Raw genomic sequence first — 19,374 nt, forward strand, 5'->3', positions numbered from 1 at the left:
GTACTATACTATTGCTTCATGTGAAGAAATACATACAAAATATATGATAAGACAACAATAAAGACAATAATGATCGTAACAATTACTATATCCAAACAAAAAGAAAAAAAAAAGAGTAGGGATACGATGGAATAATTAAAAGGATGTGTTACTTGGGCACCAAAATTATACAAATAGAAATGGGTTAGGAACGTGCTAGTCACATAGGGTCCCCATGGATGTTGATAGAGAGCATGCTATAGACCATGACAAGGCCTCAAATATGCAACACAAAAAAACAGGTATGCCTTGTGTGTTTGTGACTGTGTCACCAGTGCCTTTTTATTTCGGTCATCTTTGATTTCAATCATCATGTATCATTATCATCCTCATTATATAACCGTATGAGATTAGGATATGATAACAATGCATCATGTCTAAACAGAGACGAAACTAGAATTTAAAGTCTTTAGAAAGTATAAATCGAAAATAAAATAAGAATCGGTCAAGATACTTTGAAAGTAATTAGTAGAAATATCAACCAGTTAAGTAAACATTTTCCCCTCTGACATATTCTAACAATTTTTCTTTGTCGGTGAATCGAGACTTGGTTCGGCAGAAGGGCAATCGCTCTTGTTCTTGCCTAAGCCCTAGAATTTGCAGCAATGATCGATGATACGTGAGGGAGGGGGTGAAGCGTGTGGGACAAGTGATTTGACCGAGATTTAGTGGTGCAAAGATAGCAGAAAACGGCCACGTGGGTGGGGGTGAGACATCCCTATAGAGGGAGGGACGCGGACTAGCAACCAAAAAAAAAAAAAATAGGGCGCACATCGATGATCGATCACTTAGTAGTGGGTCACTGTTCCATTACTAGTCATTAACCTCTCATCTTTTTACTCTTTTGTGGCCTTGTGGGCATCAATCCCTCTCTTCATGCAACCTATGCGTCTCCATTGGTCCCTAATTCTAGGACCCCCAATCCAATTATTACAAAAAAAAAAAAAAAAAAAACCAATGACTAGGCCTCCACACTCGCTCCCCCCAACTCTATTTATACTCATTTTCCTCTCTTCCTTTCTCCCCAATCCTCACTCGCTCTCTATCTCTACCTCTTTCTCTCCCTCTTTTGGTTTCAAAGAAATCAAATATTTCTGCGAGGCAAAACACATAAAACACCTTGCGTGCATAGTCACAAAAACACACTAGCTAGCTATGGCTACTGCTTCGAATAGTTGGGCTCACACAGCCCAAATACCTCACCACCTCTCCACCACCTCCTCCACATCTTCTTCTTCTTCACTACTAAACATGAGCTTCACCAAAAGATCCGTCGCCTTGAACAGAAATAGAACCGTCACTGCTCACTCGGCTCTCCAGTCTCCTTCAGTTCTTAACTTCCCAAAACAGCCATACCATCAGCAAGTTATTACAAAAGAGGCCACTTCATCACCCTCCGCAAAGCCTAAAACCGCAACTACAACACAGCAACCTCCACACTGGAACTTCCTCCAGAGAGCTGCCTCCACCGCCTTGGACATGTTGGAGGGGGCTTTGGTCTCGCGTGAGAGCCGAAGCCCTCTCCCCAAAACCGCCGACCCACGTGTCCAAATCGCCGGGAACTTTGCTCCCGTTCCGGAGCAACCTGTCCGTCATTCACTCCCTGTTTCCGGTACCATACCCGAATGCATTAGCGGCGTCTACGTCCGTAACGGCGCCAACCCTTTACACGAGCCGGTCGCGGGGCACCACTTCTTCGACGGTGACGGCATGGTTCACGCCGTTAGCATCAATGACGGTGCCGCCAGCTACGCATGTCGGTTCACTGAAACCCAAAGGCTGGTCCAGGAGCGTGAAATCGGGAGACCCGTTTTCCCAAAAGCCATAGGCGAGCTCCACGGCCACTCCGGAATCGCACGTCTCGCCTTGTTTTACGCTCGCGGCGCTTTGGGCCTTGTGGACCCCAGCCACGGCATCGGAGTCGCCAACGCCGGCTTAGTCTACTTCAACGACCGCCTCTTAGCCATGTCCGAGGACGACATGCCGTACCAAGTCCGAATCAAACCCTCCGGCGACCTCGAAACAGTCGGCCGCTACGACTTCGAGACCCAACTCGGGTCCACAATGATCGCCCACCCGAAAGTCGACCCGGTATCCAGTCACCTCCACACTCTCAGCTACGACGTCGTGAAAAAGCCTTACCTGAAATACTTTCAATTCTCCGCCGACGGGGAGAAGTCTCCGGACGTGGAGATCCCTCTGGCGGCCCCCACAATGATGCACGACTTCGCCATCACAGAAAACTTCGTCGTGATTCCCGACCAGCAGGTGGTGTTCAAGCTGCAGGAGATGATCACCGGCGGGTCGCCGGTCATCTATGATCAGAATAAGAAGTCGAGGTTTGGAATACTTGCCAAAAATGCCACTAACGCTGCTGACATAATCTGGGTTGAGTCGCCGGACACCTTTTGCTTCCACTTGTGGAATGCGTGGGAGGAGCCGGAGTCCGACGAGGTTGTTGTGATCGGATCATGCATGACTCCAGCGGACTCGATATTTAACGAGTGTGATGAGAGCTTGAAGAGTGTGTTGTCCGAAATCCGGCTCAACTTGAAAACCGGCGAGTCGAAGCGGAGGCCAATTATTTCCGAGGAGGCGGATCATGTGAACTTGGAGGCGGGAATGGTGAACCGGAACCTGCTCGGTAGAAAGACTCGGTATGCTTATCTCGCCATTGCTGAACCGTGGCCCAAAGTTTCTGGTTTCGCCAAGGTAGATCTTTTTACTGGTGAAGTAAAAAAACATATTTACGGGGACAGGAAGTTCGGTGGCGAGCCTTTCTTCCTTCCTTCGAGTTCAACTGGGGAAGAAGATGAAGGTTATATTCTGAGCTTTGTTCACGACGAGAAGACGTGGAAGTCAGAGCTTCAGATTGTGAACGCCGTGAGTTTGAAGGTGGAAGCCACTGTGACGTTACCGTCAAGAGTTCCGTATGGATTTCACGGCACGTTCATAGACTCCAAGGCCTTGAAAAACCAGGCATAGCAGTAGCTGGAGAACATACTAGGATGGAATTATTACAGTCTTTGGTTGGTAAAAAATTAGAGGGGTTGACGACGATCAGGGGAAATTTACCAGAGGGATGGATAGACAGGTCCCCGGATTCTCCTGGAGTATTTAAAAACCCTAACCACCATTTTGTTTTTTGGTAGGCTTTTTTAGGCTATAAGGTTTTGATCGATCAGGTACCAGCTTGTAGCTTTTGGACTGTAGGTACCTTTTGAGCTCAGCTGGTTTCTGTTTCTTTCTTCCTTCTTCTCCATCTTTTTACTCTGTTGTAAATAGTAAATATTCAGAGTTCTGCCTTAAAATGGTTTTGTTTCATCGTGTTGTGATCGATCTGTGTTACAAATTTGGAACTCTAATAGCTTGCTCAAGAAATGTAGCGCTCTACCGAAGCTGATACTCGGTTAATTGGTAAATTCCAAAATAGTATTACACATACAATTTCGACTTACGAATTACCTCTAAAATAATCTTAGATTACGTGCGAAACAATACAACTCTAAATTATATTAAAAACTCTCAAATAAACTTAAAGCTAGCTTGTAGAGTGAAAAGACTCAAAAGACCATAGTCTTTACAAATCTACTTTCTGGAAGTCATGTTTTTCATAAGGGATCAACTGTGCATACTATACAACAAGGTTGAAACAGAAAGTGATTCATGGAAGTAGGAAAGACGAAACATTTGTCAATCAATGTCTCACTTTATGGTTCCAAATTTAATAAATGGGGCCAATCTTCAGTTCTTAATTTTCATAAATTCTCACTAACTATTATCCTATATAATACCCGATAAATTTCAAAAAAAGAAAAAAACATATATATATATATATATATATATATATATATATATATATATATATATATATATATATATAAACATACTATATCACAATAGTGGTAGTGTGGTACCTCCTCATTTCTAATCTCTCGCTCCATTAATGGATCGAGTTACCTCAATAATTACAAAATACGACGCGCAATGTTAATTAGTTAGTTGTCATAACAGATTTGTGTATGTACGTGTGCATATATTAAAGGATAGATAATAGCGATAGATATAAATAAACCCTAATGCTATGTCACATTATCAATTAGACTAATTATTTGTTAACGATATTCTAAGGATGATGAGCTACCACATGACGTCGATAACATGGTCCTCCCCAGATGTGGAGTATATATGGAATAGTTTCTGAATTTGTTCATATGTTGCAAAAGCCAATTTAAAAAGTTAATGCGATAGTGAAATCCCACATGCAGCTATATATATGTATAATTTCCCTTAATTATTTCTCTATATACGGAATCAAACAAAAAATTCATATTATTCATATTTTGCCGCAAAATCAATGCTGGCCATAACTTTGCAAAAGATGTTTATGGCCAATGACAGTTACAGCAAAGTTGGGTGGGGGAACAAAAAGTCCCACTTAACTTTATCGTAAGAGGTTTGTCGAGAAGGTCCAATAGGTTTTTGCTTCCAAGTTCCGGAAACAGTAGTAGCTAAGGTACAAAGGCCATCAAAACAGACTCGACCAACTATTTTGTAATACATCGATGTTACGTGTACTTACTTATAATGAACGATAATCATGAATCGGAAGCAAATTAATAAAATGAGATATGAAATAAATCAATATCGCTTTCATAATTAAGTCGATTCTTCTCCTTTCGTAATCAAATCTCTAAGTATTCATAAACCGATTCTTAATAATTAAGGAGGTGATACATAGACCAATCCGATTACTTACTTGTTAATAAACTCATCATGAGTATTTTTATCGGAATCATTTTGATTCATTCATGTGCACTTTAGTAAATGCATGTATTTTTTTTTTTTTAATCAGGTAAACAACTCAAATATTATAATTTCATGAGTCGAGCTCACAACCTCCCACTTAATAAGAGAAGACTATGCCGCTAGACCAAATAGTACTGAGCATAAACGCATGAATTTGATTACAATCATTCAACACCATGCATTATAAGTAAGCAAACGTGTTAATGAACACGTACATTACTTTTCAAACATTTACACTTATAGAATAGAGCCGTGCATCCTAAACTCTAAATATCCAATTAACATATCAACTGACATGATTAATTATCAATCAATAGTTTGATTCGAATGAATTGTGTCGAGCCGGTCACTTGTTTTTATTGCAATTTCATTGCGTCTTTTTGGTAAGCACTTTTTTTTCTAAGACAAAAGTCGCAATTACGTATTCGATGATCACTTCGTGTTCGTGAGTGGAGCTCACAACCTCCCACTTAACAAGAGAAGACTATACCGCTAAACCAAATTGTACCGGGTATAAACACATGAATTTGATTACAATCATTCAACACCATGCATTATAAGTAAGCAAACGTGTTAATGAACACGTACATTACTTTTCAAACATTTACACTTATAGAATAGAGCCGTGGATCCTAAACTCTAAATATCCAATTAACATATCAACTGACATGATTAATTATCAATCAATAGTTTGATTCGAATGAATTGTGTCGAGCCGGTCACTTGTTTTTATTGCAATTTCATTGCGTCTTTTTGGTAAGCACTTATTTTTCTAAGACAAAAGTCGCAATTACGTAGTCGATGATCATGATTATCATTATCATCTTTCACTTTATGAAAGGAAACAAAAAAATCCCATCCAAGAAAGGAACACAAGTCAACTCATTATTTTGTGTTATATTGCTCATGATTATTACTATTAGAATTTCTATAAACAAAAAGCTGGTATTCTTTATGCGGATCATATGTAGTGCTGCAAGTTAATTACCAAAAGAAATGTATGTCGATCACTAATATTGTTAATGTGTGCTTATTTGGATGGCCATGAACTACTCTTCCCTTGGTTTAGATCGATAAGACATTATATTCTCTACTAAATATGGATGATCATCATCGATTGTACCAAACTCCCTAAACGAGTATGCTCACGATCGATGAATTTCAAAATAGAGAGTAGTAGCTTGGTAGTGCTGTTATGACGCACCCACTTCCGATTAGTAGAAGTGGTGAAGAGTGAGGTGGCTACGGGAACATTGGAGTAATGGCCAATAGCTAGCCGAGGTTTCATCTATGTGCACAAAAATATACCAAAATCGGATGCTTTCACTAACCACACCACTTCCTTTGTTAGCTAGTTGGATTTGGATGGTACATTGGTATATATGGAGTCTATTGCTAGTTGGATTTGGGTGGTATGCAATTACGTATGTAAGGTATAAGCTTATTAGAACATCTTTAACGGACTTTATATTGACCCCTTAGCTATTTTAGAGAGCGAGTTTAGTTTTTTTATCAATTTTAATTTAATAGCTCCAGCAAACTAACAAGTGACTAGCTATTTTAACTTTTAACTATCTCAGAACATCTTTATCAGACTCTCTATTTTAGCTTTTTAGCTATTTTAGATATCATGTTTAGTTTTTTGGGTATTTTAGAAGCTCTAGCAGACTAGCCAAAGTTTAACTATTTTAACTTTTAGCTATCTGTAGCTAGTGAGATATGACTCTCTATAATCTAATACATTCATTTTAAGTAATTTAATGTGATATATAAATACATATAAACTATTTAATCTTCATTTATAGAATAATATTAATTTAATACTAGCTAAAATAGAGAACATTGATGCATACGTATCTCAAAAATCGCTAGCCAAAATGACATTTTTCGCTAATTTGACTAAAATTTAATTTAAAAATGGTTAGCATTGGTAAAGATGCTTTCACTAGCTAAATATAGCTACCAAGATGAGGCTCTCTATAATTTATGTTAATTAAATGTGTTCCTTTTAAGTCATTTTATATAATATTAAAACACATTTAATTTATTTAATCAATAATAGAAATCAAACTTTAATTGAAACAAAGAGTACTGATGTAGATGTATTTTTAGCTAGCCAAAATGATTTTTTAGCTATTTTGACTAAAATTTGACTGCAAAATGGTTAGCATTGTTAAAGATGCTCTAACGAACTAGTATTATCAAAAGACAAATTTACATGTCAAACACATATATATTCTTAGGTACATAACTATTCCTTGATACTAAGGAAAACATTTTTCATGTAATTATTTTCACGTAAATCTACAAATGGATCTAGTTACGTAATCGCAGCGCAGTTATTTTATTATTCTAACAAATTATTTAATTTTGTGTGTTTTGAAATGTTATAAGTTCCATCGTAATTTTCAAAAACACCTCAATAAAATGATAGAGAAAATTTAAAATATTAAAAAAGCAAAATATATGATCTATCATTAGCTTTTCCAGATGATCGAAGAACCTAATTGACTAAATTAAGCTGCACTTCAAATAGATTATAGGAAAAATTTGTCATATCCTACTCAATTAGTTTAGTACTTAATTAGTAGACTGCCGACATGTTTGAAATGCATATACGCATGGTGTATATCAGCTGCTTAATTTGAGAGGGTATGTTAATATATAGTACAGAATATCACGATTAGGGTTTGTGCATAGCTAGCCGACCTGACATTTCTTCTTCAGTCTAAAGTAGCAGGTACTGACACTGATGCAAGAATCTAAAACTTCATGCCCGCAAGATCATATAGTTCGCTTTGTTTTTGGTAAAAGATACACATTTCAAAACTTTCAATCATGCCGTAAATTTTGTCGTAAACTTCTGCAATAAATATCGAAGCAAGCAGCTGGGTTGATATTTATCAGTGGTCACAAGTCCACACATGTTGGTTGTCTTCAACTAATCCCTCTAAATAGTTCTTCTTTTGGCTAGTTTGCATGTCATATATGGAAAGCTAGCTAAATAAAACGCTTCGAGCTTGTGAGGGTCTGTCTGTCATTACTTGGTATTCGATCTCGACCTGTAAAATTACTTGGTTTTCACAAAAGTTCTTCTTCAAGATCGATTGAGCGGCAGCTGTAACTTGTACTCTTGTATACTCGATCAGGAAACCGTAGCTGTCGACATGGCTTTGTAGTATTGGCTCTGTCAGTCTTTGATCGGAACTCGTAAGATGTCACTGGGAGACTGGTGCGAGGACTAAGAAATGTGCCATTTCCAACACCAGGAAGCCAACAACGAGATGGTGAGATATTCTTATAAGTAAATTAGAAGATAAAGATCTGTTCTGTTTTTCGAGTACAATAAATAAGATACTGATGGATATATGAGCTAGCAGGATGACTGACTAACGTAATTGTGTTTTCGTTTTATATGGTATTGGGAAATGACTATCGATCTCCCTCTGTACGTCCAAAATACAAAACATAGTTAAATTGTTTTCATACAAAATGTCTTGCTATGTAAGGAAAAGTAATTCAACGTTTGGTTGTATGTAACAAATATAACCTTTTCAGCTAATCCCCTTATTATTTGGTAAGCAAAGGAAAAACATAATGAAATTCCTTTCTTCAAAATAATGTATTTTCTTTGATCCTTGACGTATTTAAACTTTGAGGCGATTTTCTTTCCAACAAGGACTACTAAAATGAAGACTAACTGAGGGGCAGACTTTCTAACGAATAGTATAGGATTTTACAATTGTGTACCATATATGTACGTGTTATTAGGTTGTTAGATATATTATTTGAAAATTCGGATCGAGCGGATTATTGTGATGAGATATTATAAATAAGAAAAAAATTACGTCACTTACACATGCTTTTGTTTAAAGAAATTGAGAACTTTCAATCAAAAATAAAAATAAAAATTGAGAACTTGTAGTATTTATTGATGGTGATGAGATAACTGAAATTGGGATGAAATAAAGCATATGCGACAATGGGACAATGGGACTTCACATTCAAGAAAGTGACCAAATTCAAAACGTCCTTGCATGCGCTCTCATTCAACACACATGAAAATCACGTGAAGTCCACGTGCCAGCTTGGACTAGGATCCAAAGAAGCGGTCCGAGCTGGGATCTATGTGATGCATGAAAAACCAGTCAAACTCGAAGAAGAAGAAGAAGAAGAAAACCGAAAAAGTGCATACGAAGAAATACATAAAAATTACGAATAATTAGAAAAGACAGGAGGGGTGGTCGTGTATGAGACCGACAGTGGCCGCCATTGGTAGGCAGGTGTTGCCTGACAAGAGCCCAGATCTCAGCAATACGAATCGAATTGGGATCAAACTACTAATTGGAACTGGGAATCGAATCTCTCTCTGGCATTGGTTTCAAGTTTCAAGTAGCTAGCTACCTGTGTGTGGCAGCAGCAAACACGTCCTCGTTTTCTCACTGAAGAAGAGTATACACTTCTGGACAAACCCTAAAACTAATAAATTAAACGAGTGCGTGGGTGGGTTGGAGGAAACAAACATCGATCAAGTTTAGGAGTGTTCCTTAAGTCAGTCATTAGAGGTTTGGAAATATGTGTGGACTATGACGAACTCTATGATGTTATGAGTTCTAACTTCTAGTTAACCACTAAGACACTAACTATGTATAATATACCTTTTTGTTTAGAGAAATTCGTTGACTGGTATACAAACTTTGTTCTTTATAAATTTTGGTATATCAAGTTTTTAAAATATCAGTTTGATATCTTATGTTTCCATTCCGACTTAAAATTAGTATATATTAAGATTACTAATTTACCTTTAAGTTCTTTTTTTTTTAGTTTTAATTTACCCTTAAGTTTGTATAAACTTTACTCTCGATAAATCTTACCATTTTTACTGTCACCATGTCAAAACTAAAACCTAGTCGTTCTAGTAATCGAGTTCATCGATCGCTACCTGTGTAAACGGCTCATGTTGCAAATGTTTAATTAATCTTCCATTTTGGCTCCTCATTAGTCAATTATCGGACATGAGCTTAGGATAAGTGGGGCAAATCTGGAGTGGCTATTCTTAAAAATATCACTTCCATTTCCATTACCCAACTTTCGGGTGTGTTAGCAAAGGATAAGCAAAAATATAAGAAACCTAGAAAAGAAATCTCAATCTCTATCCTAGTCTTCATATCCTTAACTAGCTAGTAATGATGGCATTGTCGACGACTGAAACCAAAAAAGGATTTAAGTAACTCAATAGTATTAACAAAAGTGATTCCTGCCTTTGGTCGGTCAACTATTAATATATTCAGATACCCTCATCCACCAAACTAACTTAGACCTTAATGTATGATGATCATATCATGAACAAGACGCGGGATTAATTGTCACCCAAGCATCATATGGTCTCTCGGGAAATATTATAACGAGAGAATGACATACTACTGCTCAAAACAGAAATACCCTATAATAATACAATACTGTACACATGCCTGACTGGTACATATATTTTGAATATAGTCCCGGCGTCCATATATCAGTGCACAAACTTGACCTAAGTTGCACGAGAATGAGATCACGAACCTTGCGGCATCACACGTTTGTTTATATTGCATGATTAAGGCATACGTATAATCACCACCATCATCATCACTCACCACCACACATGGAGATCGAGTCGATCGAATGTGTGTGTGCATGTATATATAGAATCATAGATATGTATATGGCCCAGAACTAGCTAGCTTGTTCTAAACAAACTAAAGCTGTCACCTGCTTAATTTTATTGAAGAAGAAATTCCCACCGACTGGTTTGGATGGAACAAAATGTGTATACATGCGAAGTATGAATGCGGTGTCGAGTAAACCTTAGGCCATATGTACCTTTCTGTCTGAGACCGATGACTGCTCAAAGTACTCGTCCTTCACTCCTTCATGTTTACGGTGAGATCGATCGACTCAACAGTTTGATCACGTATTTTCTGATAGCTTGACGTACTTGGTATGGGTTTGTTCTTCTGGACCAAATTCCTTGAATCTACCCATGCCAACAACAACAAAAAAAAATTAGGGAAAAAAAACGGCTACGAGATTTAATAGAAAACCATGTTTCCTGGAATCAAAAAAGAAAAAATTGATCATCAAAGAAATGTTTCCTGGAATCGGTGATGAGCAAGACTGAATGACTCATCATCATGAGCTACGTGCCATGTGTAATGTGTTTACACATCGATCTGAATAGAGGAGTCTTCTCGACGATCGCTCTTATTCCATGTTCTTGGTCATATCTTTGTTATATTGGATGTAATACATTAACATGCTCAATTATCCCACCGACGTAAATCTATATAACTACGCCTTATGTACGTAAAGATGTATACAGCAAAATTATGACAGTTAAATCTTACATTGACGCTACATATACATGCATGCGTATGAGGAGCTAGGAATCGAAGTTAAGACATATGAGAGCATTTGTGGGCAATTGCTCTAGTCGAAGTTAAGAAAAAGAAAAAAAAAAAGAGAGAATATATTCTCTTTTTTTTCTTCTTGTTGTTGATGTTGTTATTATATAACACGACAATAATAACAACATCAACAACACGACAATAATAACAATCAACAAGAAGAAGAAGATATAAGAGATCGATCTGCTGCGCGCGAAACTATGAAATTGATTCTCCGAAAGGGCGCAATGTAGTCCGAAAGGGCGCAATGTAGTTTGAGACATACCTCTAGCTAGTGCGAGATTTCTGTATGAACACGTACATTGATCTCCTATCAACTTGGAGCCGAAAATGCATGAGATTCCACCGTAGTTGATATTAATTATAGAACAAGCTAGTAATAGGCAACCAAGATTTCAGGAGGGACGATCCGTTAGTTTATACCCATATTTCTTGTTTGAAGAAGAGTGATCGAAGAACAACAAAATGACGTCGGATCTCGACCCTTCAAGAAAAATGAAGAACAACAAGATGTCGTCGGATCTCGACCCTTCAAGCTCTCAAGGGACCCTGCAATGAAGGCAGGCAACTGATCTGTACATATCGTCGTTGGCGTTCAACCTGTATGAATCGTCATACCCATATATCTTCCTCCCAAAAACGAGGAACGTAATGGATCATATTCCATAATACTTATTGGAAAAACCGAAAAAACATACTGTTTTATTGGCATGCAAATTATGAGCACGTACGCAGCTAACGTGGCACAAGTAGCTAGAACTTTCAGTCCACGTCGGCTTTAGGTCAATCACAAAAGCGCGCCCCTTCTGCACTTGAAGCGAGCATGCTCGTTTCAACAATATATGCATCATATACTTACAAACAGAAGAAAAAAAAACATGCATTTTGCCATAATATAAGCTCTGTACGTTAGCTCAAGCAGACCCTGATGAATGTGAGGTGGATGTCAGGATGTGCGTCTTTTTCGATGAAACGAGGAGAATGTGAACTTTGAGTGATCAAATATTTTTGTAATCGATCTCTAAAACCGACCCTGTTAACTCCAAAGTGCATTTGTATCTCAGGTTAGGATTTTATTCTACTACGTATACCAGCTTCATCATGCTAAGCTTTATATATAGGTCGATCATCTAGCTGATGTGGAACAATTTTAGGCATCAACATCGATCTCTTGCACCCACAGGCATAAATATCAGTTGTCATACTCATACACCCATCAAGGGCCATCATGCAGTTATCCAACTCGATATCTACAAGGAAAACTGATCAAGCTATATAGCTAGCTTTTGCTGGTGATGATGAACATTCTGAATTTGACTCATTAATAGATCACGATCACATTGCTTTCCGGCCAGTGGCTCCATTTATCCCGATTGCTGTCTGGGCCACTACTACTGTGTCATTAGTTTTGCAAACATTTACATAAGAGAATATTAGTACAGAAGATGCAGCTAGATATATGATAGAGATTTATGGCTATGGCCCCCTTGAGCATGCTCAGCTCGGTTGACACATGTCTTGGAGAATATACAGCGTCATTTTCAGTGGGAGTGCGGGAGAGGCCCATGCACGAGAATCTGACATTAGCTACCTGTTTTGTTCTGGAGAAACGGAAATTAGGATATAAAGTGTTCGATCTATTTGTTTCCAGAGATAATGATGTAAGGTAATTAAAGTATTTTCGGATTTCCACAAATCGACCCCGAGACAATGACACAAAACTGGCATGCAAGCGTTGATGCATATCATGCATGATTGTTTTGTAATGACAAACACGGCATATCAATCTGTTCAAACTTCAAAGTAACCCGGTTTAGAAATTATTCATGAATCCAGATCGGACCCTGTGTTTTCCAACTGTATATGTCTCCTATATATGGGTGGAAAGCATACACAGTGCTGGAAACTTAGCTGCTTAAAAATTTCACAAATAGGAGGAGATCCCAGATTTAAGGCAGAAGAAGAAACACGTTTAAACCACTGCAAAAAGCCAAAGCTTTCCCCCAAGAACATATCGTATCAAAATATCTACTGATTAGTGTCAAAAAATCTAATGCCAACCCACCAAATTCCCAATTGATCCTCCCCTCACGTGGATTTGATTAGACTCACAATTAGGCGGCGCCATGTCTGCAACAGCTGCATATTCCAGGACCAACTAGGAGACAACAACAAAGCATTTCTTCCTTCCCAGAAATCATCAGTGTTTAATTTGCTATCATGCATCCACCATATTTATGCTGATATTGTTCATGCATATGGATCAATCTAATTAGAGGAGGACACATTAATAAGAAAATTATAACACAAGTGGCTATTCTAGCTCTGTGCTAGCAGATACAACAGCAAGCCCATGTTCATTTGTATTTAACTCTCATATGCAAAGGGACAAGTTCCATGAGGACATGTTTAAGCATGTTTTACGAGAGGGGCTGAGATGTTAAAGATCTGTGGGGAGAACAAACACTCCACTCTTCACTGTCGAGCTCAAATGCTACTGAGTTTATGTATTCAAGCTAGAGTAAAAAACAATTTAATTCATTAGAGAGGTAAAACCAAAGATGATGCTTAATAACCACCATATGTGGTCGAGTTGGTAAGAGTCTAGCTATGGAACCCCATACCCAGGTTCAAATCACAGCTGAAGCTAATTAGAGTTAAATCCAATTTATATTTGGTGGCTAGGGGGAGGAATCGTTCTGACATGATCACTTGACACAGATTAGTCTATGGGCCTTGAAAGCCTCTGAGGATACCGTCATTGATACTCTAAAAAAAAATGATGCTTACTTTGAGGAAACAAAGATATCATAAGTAGATTATATATTCTCCATTTATAATGAGTATCTGCTTCACATTGCATAACCTAATAATAAAGATGACACTAAGTAATCAGGCATAAGATTATGGCATGCATGTTATAAACTTATAATACGGTGTAGTGCCATCTGGGGGAGTTCATATTTTGCTCCAACCACCTTCCACATGGGTAGATTTTGCTGCAGATTTAGAACACAATTAAATAGCAACAATTGGTGCAAGGATATTCCTTTCCTGGATTTTGGGTATGAATAATTACATGATAAGCAGAATCCACTTGGCAATTGTTGTGTTATGATTCTAATAATTCACACATGCAAAAGCAAAATTATTATCAGTACTGACAAGTTAGAAGATATCTGAAGCAGAGGGTATGATGTTGTAGCTAGCATTCTTAAATTACTGAAGACATTCCCTATAAATCAAGATAAATCACATATCATGATAATTATTATGGTTGGATCCAGGGATCCATTCAACACTCTTAGAGCAAGTTCACATGTTGGGTATTATTGCGTCAAGACATTGTTCACAACCATTGGACATATAGTTCTGCTCGTTTAGTTTAGGTCACGACTCACGACACTATTCGCTAATTTGATGAGAAACATTTTTCAGAATTTTCATGACGCAACGAGTACATGAGTATATTCAGAGAATTTTTCGGACACACAAACTGGTTGTTATATATGATTTTCCGAAATTTTTAGAATTATGAAAAAATCGTGAGACACGGCATCGAGATCACTATGAATTTTGTCTTCGGCCACACTAGAGACCGGTTTGTCATGGGTCACGACCTAGGTCAAGCCGGTGACCAAGCTTAGGACCTGGGTCACTTTTAGCCATGCCGGAGACCGGCTTCCTTCAACCGGTGGAAGGTAGAATCTGGGTTGAGATCGATACTTTTTAAGGTGGTGACCCAAATAATGTGGAGGCCGCCATAAAACAAACAAAAATTATGGAGTAGGCAAATAGGAGCCTTTCCACTTGGCTGGCCTTGTGTCACCACCTACATATGCAGGTCCAAGTTCAAGTCCATTTTCACCCATAGCAGGCCTACATGTCGGACCATCAGACTAACAAGGCCTATCAGGTCTCAGCGCTCTGCAGCCATGGGGGTAGAGTTTGACTAGAGTTTCCTATGCCTGGTAAATGATGCACTGTATTGATGAAGTATTCCATTATTCACTTCTTTGTATTATATAAGTATTATAAAATGTATAAACTACTCATCATACACATTTAGATAATGAAGTACTATCACATAACGTACAAACTACTCATCAGACAACATGTTTTGATTCTTCATTGTTCAACTTATCTATCATGATCACCTTTTTGGATAGCTATTGACAAACCAACATGATTATTGGTTTATTGTAGTGTGCGCTTTGTAATTCAGTTTCTAATGATAATTAAGTTCAATATCTAGTCATTGTTTATGGTTGAAGACGCATCCGATGGTTTATGAATGGGGAATTTTGTCTACTCTTTGAGAAGGATTCCAATGATTTTCAAGATTTGGATGAAGACTTTTGTGTGCAATTAGTTTTATGAGGATGATTATGCTGAATTGATAGTTGTATTTGAGCATACCAAGAAAACACCGAATCTCATCAGGAGCCAATATAAATCAAGGGTAAATCAATGAATACAAATTATGATATCATGTATATCACGTAACATATAGTTTCCCCCAATACCTCAACTAGATAGCCTAACCATTTAAGAAGAAAATTATTCGGTGCTACAAAATATAAGATGCAAACTATAATCTTAAGAGCAATTTTACTCCTATTTATATGCATCTCTCATTAAAACATAAAAGAAAAGAACACAAGGAATATCATATGATCGATCATCCTATTTTTATTCACATGTTTCCCTCACAATGAGACCGCAAATCCTTAACGAATGATCTAATAACGGGTTTACAATAATGTCATGTCTAATTTATGAAGTTACACGTAGTATTTAAAATAGCAACAGCACTAGTTGAGAGATAAAATGATATCTGTATGTCAAGAAAAGTTGATACCTGGGTGTGAGAAATATGAGTTCTGAATGAGTTTACATTAGAGGATGTCGACGTGATGCGCTCCATCATTGATACTTGTTAGCCTACCTACTGTTTGATTCAGCTTTGTTATGAGCTGCAGGATATGGAGAGGAGCTGAAGTCTGATCTGCTAGTATGAATACACAGTTACTATTAACATAGATTCAGAACCATGATAATGAGACCAGATTACCATGTGGATTAAGAATGAGAATGCGAATTGAGATGAAATTGATAACCATGATTTATCCAATCTTGCAGAGACGATCGGTGTATCAAAAGAAGAAGAGAAGGCCTAGCAAGAGAAACAAGAGCCTGTCAAATTAGCCAGGATGCTTGCCTGGCCAAAACATGAGCTTTGAACCATGAATACAGAGCAGGAAAACCTCAATGGAGGAGCAGGCAAGTCATCCTTGGCTACCAAACAAGACTCTTGTTCCCATGTAAGGCCTCTCTTCCTCAAGGAGAGGATGTGAAACACTGCATTCTAAAACACTATTTGAAGCCTGTAAATGCTGAAAAACAATGGATAATTTCTGTTTCTATAATGTCACTTGTGTGTTTGCACAATTTGGCAGACATATGATGGAATATATTCCCTGAGGGAAGAAAAGAGCAAGCTTATGAGGGTCAATCTGGAATACAGAGAAACCAACTTGATCAATTTGACTTGACTCTCCATGATGCTTTGAATTTTTGGTCATGATGGTGATGCAAATTTAGAGCTTGCAGTAGACAAGGCGTACAATAATGATGTTTTCTTGCCTCAAATGGGTTAGTTTCCACTGCCATTTTTCGCAAAAGATGTACGGAATATTAGCTTTTGTTTCTTAAAGGCTTAAAAGAGCATCTTTTTTACTCATGTAGCTAAAATAATCCTTTGCTTTATGATGATAGACGACTCTAGTGGGAAAATATCAACCAAATTGAATTCCCCACCTTCATTTTGGAGTCAATGCCTTTGGCCACTCACAAAGATTTTGTTCTTGTTGACTAGTGTTTGGATCTCAAATGTACTTATTCTGTATACAGAGAGAATATAAGGATTAGTATGAGGATTACACTGGTATGAGTATAAGCAAAATATGAGTATGAGAATTACACTGTATTTTGTTTAGCAAAATGTAAGGACTACACTGAGTATGAGGATTCATTTGGATGTAGTGGTCTCAAAATCTGGATTTGATAGGAAGCCTGGCTATATGGTATGAAGGAACTAAACCAGTATCATTTGAGTACTGGATACAACACATGAAGTAACTACACAATAATTCCGTTGGAGTTTTATCTCTTGCTTTTAGTGATAGATGAAGATTTTATGATTTTATTATAGGGTAGTCCATCATCGTCATCTCATGTTTGAAAGCACACCGAAACCAACAGATCCACAATCTCCAACAGAAATTGAAGGCTGCAATCATAAATTCAATTTCTTTTAAGGAAAAAAAAAGAATTACAAAAGAAAATAACTAATAACCTAGTACGCAAATCAGCTATGTCTATCCATCCACCATGAGTTGGTGCAATTCCTCTTCATCATTAGGTTCATCTCTCTACCATCTTAATGCATCTGCTAAGGTTAGTTCATAGTTCATACATTTAGACTATGCTTTCGAGTTTCTGCATACTCGTACAAAGACTGTCTTAGCTTTCTGAGCTTAAACCCTGGAGATTTTATTAATAACAGATCATTGATAATCAATATAATCTGCATCTTAGACTCAATTTCGCAAAACTCAATTAATATGCCGTAAAATGGGGCTAATACACAGTTCAAACACTTAATCTTACATACCTTAGGTTAAGATAAACAAAGAACCTTGGATCACTTTCAACAGTTACATAAGGTAGCTCAAATGGTAGAGCGCTCGCTTTGCATGAGAGAGGCACAGGGTTTGATCCTCTGCATCTCCAATTAACTTTTGCTTATTTTTGTACTCCTCCCATGTAATATACTCAATAATTTCCGCAGTGGTCAGTCAAACTATATCAGTGATTGGGAGTTGTTACCAGTTCTAACAACAAACACATCAAAGACATCTTTTTCAATCTTATTAACTGCCCAAGTGCTTACTTTAATAATGCTGCTATTGCCAAATTTGGTTGGAAAATTATTAAGGAACTAGAAAATTGGTGGGCTCAGATTATGAGGAAAAAATATTGGGAAAATGCCCTAATTCCCAAATATTTGAAAACTAAAGCCCATTCCAATGATAATAAGATTCTTGACCCCAATTAAATGAAAAAGAGACTTATTTGTGCCTAAATACAAAAATCTTTATTAAATTCATAATAAAATAATATTTTAAAGACATTTTTACCCTTGATCTTTATATATATGCTTAGAGAGAGAAAGTGTAAGAGAGAGCGAGAGAAAAGACTTTGTCGGCAGCTCATCGGATCTCTGGACACCGGTCGTCAGACTCCAGACTCTGGTCACCGGACTCAGTTACTGACCCTCAGTAACTCGGTTACTCCGGCGACCGATCGCCGAAACTCGGTTACTGACCCCCAGTAACTCGGTTACTGACCCTAGAAATTTAGTTACTGACCGAATAAACTTAGTTACTGACCCCCAGTAACTTGGTTACTCCGACGACCGATCGTCGGAACTCAGTTACTGACCCAAAAAACTCAGTTATGGACCTCAGAAATTCAGTTATTGACAAAAAAAAACTCAGTTACTGACCCCCAGTAACTCAGTTACTCCGGCGACCGATCACCGGAACTTAGTTTCTGACCCCAAAAACTCGGTTACTGACCCCAAAAATTCAGTTACTGACCTAAAAAATTTAGTTACTAAGCCCCAATAATCGGTTACTGACCCCCAGTAATCCCCAGTAACTCGATTAGTGACCCCAGTAAACCCCCGTAACTCAGTTACTGATCCCCAGTAATCAACTTATTGGCTCTAAATGTTGTAGAAACTCGGTTTCTAACCCTTAAAAACTAACTTTCAGACCCTAGAAACCCCGTTACCGCCCCCCAAATGCATAAAAGCCCACCAACAAACATCATACTTCCATTTCATCTTCATTGTTGCCGACATTCAATATTCAACATAATATAACTACCACAATAATGATTCTTCTCAGTAATACAAGAAAAAAAATGTCACAGTAACCAATACTAACCAATACATTCAACATTCAACAAGTAAAATACACAAATCCAACCAAAATTCCCAATAACAGAAAAA

At 37.7% G+C, this 19,374-nt stretch overlaps 2 protein-coding genes across 2 annotated transcripts in view; both read left to right on the forward strand.

The window, feature by feature from the left end:
• LOC101310880 overlaps positions 1–19,374 on the forward strand; it is a 1,534,871-nt gene that overhangs the window by 343,725 nt on the left and 1,171,772 nt on the right. The gene's annotated exons all lie outside the window — the stretch shown is intronic.
• Positions 1,087–3,482, forward strand: LOC101315210 (9-cis-epoxycarotenoid dioxygenase NCED1, chloroplastic-like). Its single transcript, XM_004293482.1, has one exon. It carries the CDS (start codon positions 1,195–1,197, stop codon positions 3,022–3,024), a length of 1,830 nt encoding a protein of 609 aa, XP_004293530.1. The 5' UTR covers positions 1,087–1,194; the 3' UTR covers positions 3,025–3,482.

The sequence above is a fragment of the Fragaria vesca genome, linkage group LG3 (genome assembly GCF_000184155.1).
Source record: "Fragaria vesca subsp. vesca linkage group LG3, FraVesHawaii_1.0, whole genome shotgun sequence".
Taxonomy (NCBI): Eukaryota; Viridiplantae; Streptophyta; class Magnoliopsida; order Rosales; family Rosaceae; genus Fragaria; species Fragaria vesca.